Source organism: Pagrus major, chromosome 1 (genome assembly GCF_040436345.1).
Source record: "Pagrus major chromosome 1, Pma_NU_1.0".
Classification (NCBI taxonomy): Eukaryota; Metazoa; Chordata; class Actinopteri; order Spariformes; family Sparidae; genus Pagrus; species Pagrus major.
Genome location: NC_133215.1, coordinates 32,343,470 through 32,355,510, shown reverse-complemented (window position 1 = coordinate 32,355,510; position 12,041 = coordinate 32,343,470). Strand labels below are relative to the sequence as shown.

At 42.6% G+C, this 12,041-nt stretch overlaps 1 protein-coding gene across 3 annotated transcripts in view; it reads left to right on the top strand.

The window, feature by feature from the left end:
* The window catches only part of LOC141003662 (zinc finger protein Aiolos-like), a 36,939-nt gene extending 26,725 nt beyond the window's left edge, over window positions 1-10,214 (top strand). The window contains exons 1-8 of one of the 3 annotated variants that reach the window (XM_073475095.1): window positions 1,128-1,350; window positions 2,218-2,285; window positions 2,580-2,675; window positions 4,472-4,888; window positions 6,231-6,398; window positions 6,768-6,881; window positions 7,684-7,794; window positions 9,030-10,214. In XM_073475095.1, coding sequence (XP_073331196.1) covers window positions 2,234-2,285; window positions 2,580-2,675; window positions 4,472-4,888; window positions 6,231-6,398; window positions 6,768-6,881; window positions 7,684-7,794; window positions 9,030-9,664 — 1,593 coding nt within the window. In that variant the 5' untranslated portion in view covers window positions 1,128-1,350; window positions 2,218-2,233 and the 3' untranslated portion in view covers window positions 9,665-10,214. Of the gene's footprint in view, window positions 1-1,127; window positions 1,351-2,217; window positions 2,286-2,579; window positions 2,676-4,471; window positions 4,889-6,230; window positions 6,399-6,764; window positions 6,882-7,683; window positions 7,795-9,029 lie in introns of those variants that run through there. The other 2 variants (XM_073475080.1, XM_073475088.1) reach the window with 2 other exon arrangements.
* The last annotated feature ends 1,827 nt before the right edge of the window (window positions 10,215-12,041 follow it).

Here is a 12,041-nt window from a genome sequence, read left to right as displayed (position 1 = left end):
TTCACCAACAAACAGAACAACTTGAGATGTGTATAAATGTTTCATAATATTTTTAATTATTTTGACATGAGGTTTTTGGCCTGTATTCGATCGAAGCCACTATAAAGCCAAGTGCAATATCCTCAGAAGCTGCAATTTATTTTATGAAGCTAAAATGTGTGTCTAAACAGCATTATAATGAAGTACTGTAGAGCTACAAAGATGTCCCAGCCTACAAATCTTGTTCTCCAGATGTAAGAAAACATGTTTGTTTGGTACAGACCCGCACAAATGTCATATCATCAGGATTTTAACAGTTTTTTTTCAGTTGTGATGCTGAGCAAGAGCAGTGTGTGGATCTTCTTTTTTCAAGACTGAAAAATGAGAATTACAATGCAAAAATCATTACCACTAATCCTTGATCATATCACATTTGGAATATCTGTCAAAATAGTCGTGCAGCTACCAGAGATATGTCAGGAAATGACCAGAGGGACAGATGGGGAATGGCATGCAACAAAAGTCCCTGGCCAGAAATGAACTGGGGACATTGCGGTTCTTGGTCACTGCCTTAACCCCCAGGGTACCAAGCGTGCCCAGTCCCCTAATATTAAATAGGTAGAATAGCCATAGTGTGTATTTGACTGTTTATAGGCAGATTTTTTGCAGTGAGTTTTGAGTTGATGTAGTTGTTACCTTTAAAATGAATGCCTAAAGTTTAAAATGTGAGTGTAGTGATAGTAAAAACATTTTTAGAAAGTCACATCACTGACAGATGTTCTTGTCCAAAGCAACTTACATTCACGTACATACATTCAAACTCAACAGTAACAAGAGCTAGATATCATTGAAAGCTGGTTGTGCAATCCACCCAAATAAATGATTAATTGTGTTCAAAGGACTACAGTACAAATGTGATTGTTTTTTGTATTTTGTTCAGTTATTAATTGGAGAAAGAATAGTTAATGATGGAAGGTAGCTTTCTATTGTAGCCACAAGATGGAGTAATAGCTCCTGAAATGGAAATAAGGAACCATGTGGAGTGCTTGAAGTGGTGTCAAACCCCTGATCAGTTCTTTGTTTCACTCTTGATCATGTCGTGTTATAGATTCTTCATGTTAGGGTTTAGTAAATTAATGGTTCTACATGAAAATGGTTCTCGTCATGAAAATGGTAAAGAGTAATCTAAAGCATTGGTGTTGCTACTGTGCTGTATGAGCATGCTTTGGTCTTTGTTGCTCCACCTTCAAAATAAGTTCCTGTTCCTTTAAGGGAGCGCTCCAAAATTCACCGTAGTGACGTTGCGTATATTCCATATTCAGAGAAAGTGTGGAATCTCCCACTCTCCTCCGGGTGCTGAGCAAGAAGCAGGTAAGATCATTTCATCATTGCTCAAACTTACGGTTATCTTCTCACAAAAATAAAACTCCAATAAGTACCCTGGGATTATTTGTAACGTGTAGACATGCGCTAGTCAAAATCATTTTGATCGTGTGAGAAAGTTTGTTGCCGCTGTATTCTCCTCACTGAATGTGATGTAAGAGGAGTTACATCTAAATGATAAAAAACATGTCTAAGTAACTGCATAGTTTACATTTTTGTTACCCTTCCCTTTCCAATATATAATTAAAGATTGAGATTTTTTTATTAGTTCAGTGAAAACTGATCCAAGGTATCAAAAGCAGCTTTTAAAAAGTGCATGACTGGATATTTTATCTCCTAATTCATTTTCAAACCGTGGAAACAAGTGTTGGAGTCTCTCTGGCTGTTGGCGTGGAAGGCGCGTTTACTGTTGCTCCTATGTACAGACCCAGCAGGAAGTGCATGTGCAGTGAATATCATCTCTTTCTCATAAGGCTAAATGTAGTGACAGGGTCGAGCAACCAACCGTGGGCTTTTACCCCCACTTTTTTTTTTATAAACTTCTTTTTACGCTGTCCAACCAACAGGAACAGTGAGATGCAAGTGTTGTTTCTATTTCTTCACATGCTTTGTAGAAATAGTAAAGGAGGCTTTTAATAGTGTCAAGAACATTAAGAAAGTTAAATTAGTGTCAATGTCTAACACAAAATGTCACATCATGAATGTATACAGCAATTTTTATGGTTAAAAAGGTTTTCCCTCAGTATTGTACCTAGTTGTTAAAGCTCCATGAGAAGGAATCTGGCTTGACCTGGTTAGACTTTTTGGATTCCAAACTGTCTCTCATTAACCAAATATTGTGATTCCTCTCTACAGAAAATATTTTTTCATCATGAGCACAGACAAACAGCCTGAATTTACCAACCCAGAGGGAGATGGGATGGGTGAGTATCTGATCCCTTGCGTTCAGTGATCATTTCTCCACAGCTACCACCACCCTGCCTCCCGCACATGACTACAGAGTATTGAAAACTGAAGGTGTATTTGTGGAGATGTTTGTTCAAGCGGCAGTTGTTAGCAGACTAGAGCAGCAAGATGAATATTCATGAAGGGATTTTAAGAGAACAAAAGAGATGTCATTCCAAAAGAGAACTGTACTTTACTGTCTTGAAGTTCTCTTCATGAAACAAAAAGTAACACAAAGTTTTTACACATGCACAAACGTGTCACTTTTTCAGACGTTTGCAGTGATGTTGCAGATGTGAAGCCACAGGAGGAGGAAGAAGAGAGGGAGGACAATTCATTCAGTGAGAATGGAATGCAGTGTGCTGAAGGTGCGACAGACCCACGCACACACATACACTTGACATGTATTGACACCTTTCCATTACGCGTTGCATTTTAGCCATCAAGCTGGTGAAGGAATTCTTGAAAACTGGTCCACTTGTTACTGAGGAAGGTTCAGGTGCATCGTACAGTGACTTTTTTTGTCCGCAAGTGAAAGAAGTGTGAGCAACGTTGCTACTAACCCTGACATTTGACACATCAAAATGCTGCTGTTTGGGAAAGAACTAAATAATGTTCTTATTTTTAGCATGGCTACTGTACATTTGTGTTTATCTTGAGGGTTTTAATGGTTTCTTATACCAAAGTGCAGTGGCTTTCTTTTTACACATCAACTGTCATCCAACTGATTAGATAAAGCAGGCACCATGAAGCTCTTAGGTGCTCAAATATCCTGGGCTATAGTTAATGGTGCCTTTGTCGCATCTCTGTCACTGGTGCTCATCATGATGTGTCCTTCAGTGCAAAGAAATTAGCAAATAATTCTCAGAATTTGATTTAATCTGCTTTCAATAGTGTTAGATCAACATGAGTGCCAGATAACCCCCGTCTATTGTTGTTCCTCACTGGAACTGCAGCTGTTCCTTAATTGTTCTTCAGTGTCATGTATTGTATAATAAAAGTTACATCCTAAGTATATAATTCTATAATATTAGCATTGTCAGATATTTGCACATTTTTAAACTGTGACCACCTTGTTTCAAACATCATATTTTGTTTGTGGAAATGTTTTCACTGAGCCTCGTGCCCTTCGTCTCTCATTCGGCATGAAAAAAAAAAGAACATAGTGTTACAGAGAGCTCTCCTATTTATTTCTTATTGCCACCTATCTGGCCCGCTGGGTGCACTTCCTAAAGCCCTGCTTTACGTCTGATGCACAGCCTGCGGTTCACTGCTCTGAGGCCCTGGACTCTATATCGGGCCTCTCAGAGCTCTGTGTGTGCAAAGTTTCCATAGCACCTCTTGCGCTTTCCACAATACAAGACGCTGCTCTTCAGCTCATCATCAGTCACCACCAGACCACAGTGTGGTTTCTGGATGGAGCTGAGGGGGTAGGTTGACACTTAGCAAATGGCTAGGTGAGAGGTCCTGCAAACCAGGCCTTGGGACTCTGCGTCAACAGATGTGGTGTTGAGAAATACACATCCATTTGATCCTGTAGAATGTGGAGGTTTGCAGTAGGTAAGGACCTGGGGAAAATGTTCAAGAGAAAAACAACGCGACAAACTTGCATATTGTAGAAGTAAACTAGATTTAGTGCCCTTCTGGCTGATGGAGGAAATTAGGGAGGACCTTTGCTGCAGATTAGCGTTGGATTTTGGACTTTTCTCTGCGTTTGTGACACAAGCAATCAACAATCATCTGAAAGCTCTTTTTAAAAGCAGATGAGGAATTAGTTTTGTCTGTGTGAGGCGCGTGCTGTCTCTGTCCTGCCCTGGTTCTAGTTTCTGTGTATTCAGAGGAAATGCCTTCTCCTTATCTCAAGCACACATCTCCTGAATCTCTTTGTGACACTATAGATTGGCCCAAATTAAGCTACCCACACTTGGAGATGTGCTAGTGCTAATATCGAACTATCGCTTAAAATACAAATGTAGAAGTGAAGTCTCATCAAGCTTATTTAGCACCTTATTTGGAAGTGAGAACAAACATCAACTGTACTATACATCACTCATATGTCTTTTCTTGTAAATCAGTACTTTTTATCACATTTTTCTGTCACCTCATGTGTGTTTACATTAAATGTCACTCCAAATTGCTTCCCTGTTGCTTCCTTCTTTCTTAGGTGCGATTAAGACAGAGGCAGAGGAGATGGAAGACAACGGACAGTTCCCAAAGGGTGAAAAGGAAGGAGAGATTGTGCCTAAAGAGGAGGCAGAGGGGGCCAGTGAGGACGGGATGGAGGAAGCATTTGATGACCAGAGAACAGAGGAGGACGATGATGAGGAGAGGGACGGGGAGGGGGATGAAGAGGAAGATTCCCTGAATGAGCCACAGGACCTGTCAGTGGTGGACTACACGCGTTACGACAGCACGGCCCTGCCTGACACCCACGCAGCAACAGCCGCTTGTGTAGAAGAGACTTATGGGTCTGGAGCCTTGGCGCCCCGCATCCAGGCATCAGGCAAGCTCAATTGTGACATCTGTGGCCTGTCCTGCGTCAGCATCAACGTACTGCTGGTGCACAAGCGCAGCCACACGGGTAAGCACAGGAACACAACCCAAACACCTGACCTCAAACACAACAGTTGTGCAATCATCCCTCTGCTGATAGCATGGGGAGATAGCGCCTTGCATTGACTAGGTTGATCGAGTAACTATGATTACAGGCACATGCGTCTGCATCATACATGACGCACATGTCCTTACCAGTGCGACAGCAACAGCAAGAGGTTGTGAAATATCCTCTATTGTTTTTTAAATATAAAGCACATGCAATAACTCTCTGATATGATCGCAGTGACAGATAGATAAACGCATCATAGTACATCTACAGTCATCACTTTGCCCTGAATTATGCAATACCTGTAATGACCCACTCATGTTTATGGTCATTAAAGTCATAATATATTCACGTAAAGTGCTGAGAGCAGAGTAACTGTATGGAAAATAGTGTTCGTCTCATACACACGAGGCACTCATTTACGCTTATTGTCTATCCACATGTAGTAATACTGTTGCTGTGGAGAAATGTAATATGTTGTTGTCGGCCACCTTTGCACATGTCATATATTAACAGAAAACAAAATTTACAAAACCAACAAAGAATTAAGGTTTGGAGTTGTGTATTTAAATGTAGTGAGGGACCATCGACACATGATGATCTGAGAGCTCTCTGTCTCTCTCACTCCTTCCATCAGTCCTCAGTGTGCCTAACAAAGCGCAGTTTAAGAAACAAAGATATGCCTATTATAACTGTGATGCATTTACTTTGCAATATTATTGCATTGTAGACTTATTTTAAAGGTTCCTCTGGCGCAATCATGTTGAAGTCAAAATGAAGATGATGAGTAGATAAAATAGCAGAATAATGCCACCCTCAGATGGAACTCATGAGGCTGCGTTGTTAATGTGGGAAGTCAAGAGTACAGTATGATTGGCAGTTGTGGGGTTTGAGTCGTGAGAAAATTGCTTCTAGGTCTCTGATAATCAAAGTGGTTGTCGCCTTGTTCCCTTTTCAAAGATGGTGAATGATTCTGTGTTTTTTGCAATTCACTGTAATACTAGGAGCAAGTTAAGAGTTTACAACTTAAGAACATCGTAAAGAAACAGGTCATTCATAAAAGATATCATAACATCAGATAACATCAGAGTTATCACAGAATTCCCACTTAAGAAAGTGTTACTGCTGAACATATGGATGTGTTGTTGAGCAGTAATCTACAGTCAGACAAGTCAACCCAACACAACAGATAACTTACAATGATCCAACTTGTATGTGAATCCAAAGATGCTGTGTGATCAATAAGTTAACAAAACAAATGTCATGTTAAAATGTGAACTGTGCCGGATTGTTTTTCATGATGTGCTTTTTCCTCCCTCAGGTGAGAGGCCATTCCACTGCACTCAGTGTGGGGCCTCCTTCACCCAGAAGGGAAACCTGCTTCGCCACATCAAACTTCACTCCGGGGAGAAGCCTTTCAAATGTCCCATGTGCAGCTATGCCTGTCGACGACGTGACGCCTTGAGCGGGCACCTGCGCACCCATTCTGGTACCAGCCAGCCACACACTCACATGTGAAGCTGATACTGTATGCACCTGTGTACAGTATCATGTTGGTTGGTTTCTCACTCCTTCATGTTGGTTTCTCACTCCTTTTAAATCTGAACACATGCTGAGCCTGCATGGCTCTTACAGTAACACTTACAATTCACATATGACATCTTACTCACTTACTCCTGGAAACTTACTCATTCACTTTCAGTTCACGTGTTTTACCTGCAGACACGCTGCACGATCTCTAATATGCACATCATCACTTTTGTTTGAAACCACGTAAGGAAATCATCTTCGTTGTGCCATTTAGATGTTGTTGATGTTTCAAGTTTTGGTGATTAACTGAAACTCCTGCTCACAGTAGAGAAGCCCTTCAAGTGCAACCACTGCAGTCGCAGCTACAAGCAGCGCAGCTCCCTTGAAGAACACAGAGAGAGGTGCCATGTGTACATTCAGAGCAAAGGTCCCGCCGAGAGAGGTGAGCAGATAGCACACACTCAGCCTCATCTCAGTGAAACTTTCTGACACCCGCTTCGTAAACAACGTCTTTGGAACTCCAGGACATGCCTCACATATGCACATAAAGCTGTTAATGTAGTCAGACATCTGCACAGTTGACATAAACACACTTGTACATATGCAGCAGGTGCATGATTAAAGCTGTTATTTATAGCAGATCCTGTTTTTATAGCCTCATTAGACAAATAGGCGTACGGCTGATAGCCCATCATTACAGTTAAATAGGTTATAGCTGCTGTGGTGTGGAGGCTCAGCAATATGAAGACCGCTGCTCATGTCAGTAGCGGCAAAGGGGAAGCCAAAGATGTAGGGCAAACACACCAACATACACCCTCTATGTGTATAACCTCCCCCAAATATGCCTTTCCATACTGACAGGACAGTTGCACGGTTGCATCACACAGACAATGCTCTGCATCTGTGGTCACCAAATGTCGTAAGTTTATGCCTGATAGTGCCGTAGTGGTGAGGAAGTACATCCTCATCGTGTGGTCTCCGTTCCTGCACTGGTGAATTTAAAAAAACACCAGGAAGTGAGGTCTGATCTCAAATTAATATCTCGTTCCTCCCAGTGTGACTCGAGCAGCTGATGTGTTTTGCAAGATTTTTTTTTTTTTACGTCACTTCATAACCTCAAAAGCTTTGATGCTTTGAGGTGGACAGCTGCAGCTCAGTTCACCCCCTGTACTCATGATACTGATAGAGAAGAAGTCTTCATTTCTGTGCTGCACTTACTCTCTCACTCTCTCGCTGTCACGCAGAGGACGGTCAGACACCCAGGACTCAGATGGGCACTGAGCGTGCTCTCCTGCTCGACCGGCTCGCCAGCAACGTAGCCAAACGGAAGAGCTCAATGCCACAGAAGTTCACTGGTAAGAACAGCTGAACTCACAACAAAGAAATGTAGAGGCTTAGTGGAGGTGTTGATCTCTGATTGTAATTTTAAAGCAGCTAACTGCATTACTACAGATTTAAAGACAATGTTTTGAATATCGGTATTTTTTTAGTTTGATTGATATGTTTATCTACTTCATTGCTACTTGATATTTTTATGTGTTAATGCCCACCTGTTTACTGACTTGTGCAGCTATGATGTGCCACTGCCTTTTTGAAATGTTTACTTAATATGTGCTTTTTTGCTGTGCATTTATGCTCTACAACACAGAATTCATGTTTTCTAGATTATTTCAAGTTGTCTGTCTAAGCTACTTGTTTGCTTGTCTGTTTGTCTCTGCTGGCCTCCATCTTGTGCCAAACAGGAATTGAGGGCAGAGCCTCATACCTGCATGCACCAGAGAGTGGTCTCCAATGTCCTAAATTCTCAGCGAGAATAATGTCATAGGTGGGTATTGGTAACCCTGCATGGTTAAAGAAATGGAGACGTGAAAAAGAGAAACGTGCACTTGAAACCTCTTAGCTGGTTTTTTGTATTTGTCTGAGTGATGATTGATCAAAAGATAACGGTTTCGGTAAATGGTTGGCTCTATGGGCGTACGCACACAACAATTTTCAATAGCTGGCTCGCACCTTTCTGGTTAAGCCTAACTAACACTGGGTTGTAGTTTCGCAATCAAGCCTCAAACTGCTCGCAAAACGAGAATGTATTGGCAGAAAAACCCTCCTACATCTCTATCAAGTTGACAAATGAAGTGAGATCTTTCAATATGACAACCACAGGGGGAAAGAGAAGTAATGTCTGCAACCGCAGAGAGAGAGAGAGAGCAGGCGGGAGGCGAGAAAACGTGAGCAGGTGCCTCTCTGTCTATAGTTCTGTGGTGCAGCTGCATAGAGGCCTTCTTCGGAGTCGTCTGCTTCCTCTCAGCCCTCTGTCCTCTTATGCTCTATCAGGACTCTGATACTTTAAAGCTCCTTTTGTCCTGTCAACCTGTAATGTTCAAGTTCACTGTGCTGCTTTTCTTTTGTCGTGCCTGAGGGATGCACATTTTTATCATTGCTTCTACTCAACACCAAAGTGATCTCTATTAGATCTTTTCCCATCTGTAAGCAATAAATGCTTTAATTGCTGCTTGCTGCCTGTTGGATGAAGTATGTGAGACCTCCTTTGGCAGAGTCTTGAGCGCTCTTTCTTTTCATGTTGCTGGTCTAGGCGACAACGGTGTCTGCCTGGACCTGAGCTTTAACAGGGAGCTGGTCCAGCGGATTGACATCAAGGACCCTCCGCCAGGCTCCCCAGGGCCCGACGGCCACCATCAACCCGTTCTCACTGGGCCGGACAGCGATCCAGCTCCCTCCCACAGGCCCTACCCCATCCCGTTAGGCCGCAATGACATCAGCCCCATGGGCCTCACCAACGGCCACAAGATGGGCATGCCGCTCCTGGGACTCCCTCACGTTTCCCAGCCCCCCCTCAGCATGGACTCGTTCCACGCTGATGGCTCTCAGATGTCCCAGCCCGTCATGTACAGCTTGGGGCACCTGCTGGGAGGGCTGAACCACCAGAACGGCATTCCCCACCCACACAACCAGCCCATCCCCTTATCCCCGCTGGAGGCTTTACGGGTGGTGCGAGCCGACGGGGAGGCCGGCGCATTGCCCGGGGCAGTGTACCCCTGTGGCCACTGTAGGGTGATCTTCCTGGACTACGTCATGTTCACCATCCACATGGGCTGCCACGGCTTCCGTGACCCACTCGAGTGCAACATGTGTGGCCACCGCAGTCGGGACCGTTACGAGTTCTCTTCCCACATAGCCCGTGGCGAGCACCGCCTAGAACTGAAGTAGCTTTCATTCATGTAAATTTTCATGCTTACACACACACACACACAAACACATACATACACAAACACACACATGCTCAGACAGATAGCACTGTATGAGCACATACACAAATTTACTCATATAAGTAGCTGGTAGTATCAGAAATGAAAGCATGAAGTAGCAGCTATCTCTCTCTTTCTCTGTCTGTCTCTGCTCTGTGTGTGTGTGTGTGTGTGTTCGTGTGTGTGTTTTTGTGTTTTTTGTGTGTGTGAGGGAGCGAGATTGAGACGTTATAGGAGTGTGACGAGTGTCAGAGTGTTCTTACTCATACTATAGTCATCTGAAAAGATGGCCTGTAAAGTGTTTATGAGGGACTAATAACATTACAAGTAACATTTAGTGATCCCTGCTGTAGCCACTGTTTATATAGTTTATCAGCCATATGCCATATATAAGTTCAAATGGTTGCAAAAAGTAGCAAAAATATATGCATCTGTTGTGTATCTGCTGTTGTTTTCCTGGGATCTGTATAAAGGTGTAAAAAATAAAAGAACATTTCTTTTGTCCTTCATCACACACAGACCTGCACTGTTGAGAGAAGTTCAGCTTCTCTGAAGAACGCTTGCCAATTCAAGACTACAGAAAAAAAAAAAAAAAATCCTATTATCTAGAAGGTCACATGTCTCCTTTTAGGCTGTGGTTTCACTGCTTCAAAGGACATGACTTCGCTCTGCACCATGTGTTGGTTTCTCACTCCTGAATACTATACTCATCTACCACACAAGTTAGAAAGGGCTTACAGTTTTGCAGAGACATTTATGTTACACAGAATAGAGGTATATAAAGTACTTTGAAAGTCCAAAGTATATCTAAGAATGACAGACATAATGGAGATGTTAGTGAAAGTCAAGTTAGGTCTAAATTAGATGTAAGGTGCTGTTAAACACATTGAGATTTCTCTTTTCTCCTCGATACCTCTGTAGTATCTTAAAATTTGTATAGTCTGAAAATGATCAAATGAGGGCAAAATGTCCAATGACACTTGTCTTTGGTCAGGGATTGTCTCCCAATTCCATCACTGTTTTTCCCCCAGATGCTGGGGAAATGAATGTCAGTGGATCACAAGTCTATTCTCAGCAGCATCCATCTGCTGGAGGAAGTGTGGTACTGCATGAACGAGAATCAGTTTTAATGTGTTTTCCTTATACAGTATTGCTCCAGAGCATTTGAGTCCCAAAGTGGTTCCTGGGACCCACTGGGGGTCCTTAAAAACAGTGCAGGGGGTCCAAAACTAAATGAATGAAAGTCATAAATAATTCTTTTACAGGATGAAAGCTCTCAGAGAAAATGGGCAAAACTGATTTAATCTGTAGTTTCATTCTTCCCACTTACTTTCACCTCACCCACAGAGTGGATGGTAAAAAATTATGTCTGCCAGTAAAACACTGCATATGGGAATTTATCTATGTAAGAGTTAAATCTAGGTAAAAATTGAGGGTTTGTGGGATTTTTTAGGGACCTCAGCTGGTGGCTAAATCTGTTTCTTCTGAGTGTATCAGGGAAATTTTGGTGAACACACAAATGAGTTCTTGACTAATCAGTGTGTCGGGCTGTGTGTGTGCGCATGTGAACGTGGATGCACTTCGCCCACATGTCAGTGTAGGGACTTGGTCACGCTTTGCTGCCTTGAGACCAGAACAGGGTGTTAGCTGCTTCCAGCTGCCACCATGCTATCTGTCTTCTCCATCAGTGCCAGTTCCCTTTTCTCTCTTTGGGTTTGAAGAGAAGTGACACTTGTGAAGCAAACTGTCATCACAGCTTCATGTCCATATGTCGGATTAAACAGCCCAGTCATCCATTTCAAAAGTACAGAAAGGCTGCTTCTCTTTTTCCAGTTATACGAGATTAGCTTCAGGGTATTTGTCTTCTGAATAGAGTAGGGTTGAGTGTTTGTTTGCAGAAGTTTGAGGCTAAAATTGAGTCAGGGTTGTTCGTGGTAATGTAGGAGGATACAAAAAATGTTTAAGGAAACAAAGAGAATATTTTCTGACGCATCACCTCTGAACATAAAAGAACCATGGTGGGAAACAGAAATGGGACTACTTCCAGATAGAGCCATGCTTCTGCCCAATTTGTGTGTGTGTGTGTCTGTGTGTATGTGTGTGTCTGTGTGTGTGTGTGTGTGTGTGTGTGTGTCTGAAGTCCCATTTCCACCATAAAACCGGCCAGCCAGACAGAGTTTACTCAGCCAGTAGAGACAGGAGTCATAAAGCAACAGTGACGCAAGTCCAGTCAAAATGAGAGGCTTCTGGTGACATCTGCTGACTGAATTATAGGAGTCAAAATGACGAAAATCTAAATAAAATCCATGCTGATGCATTTTAACTGGAACAACAACACA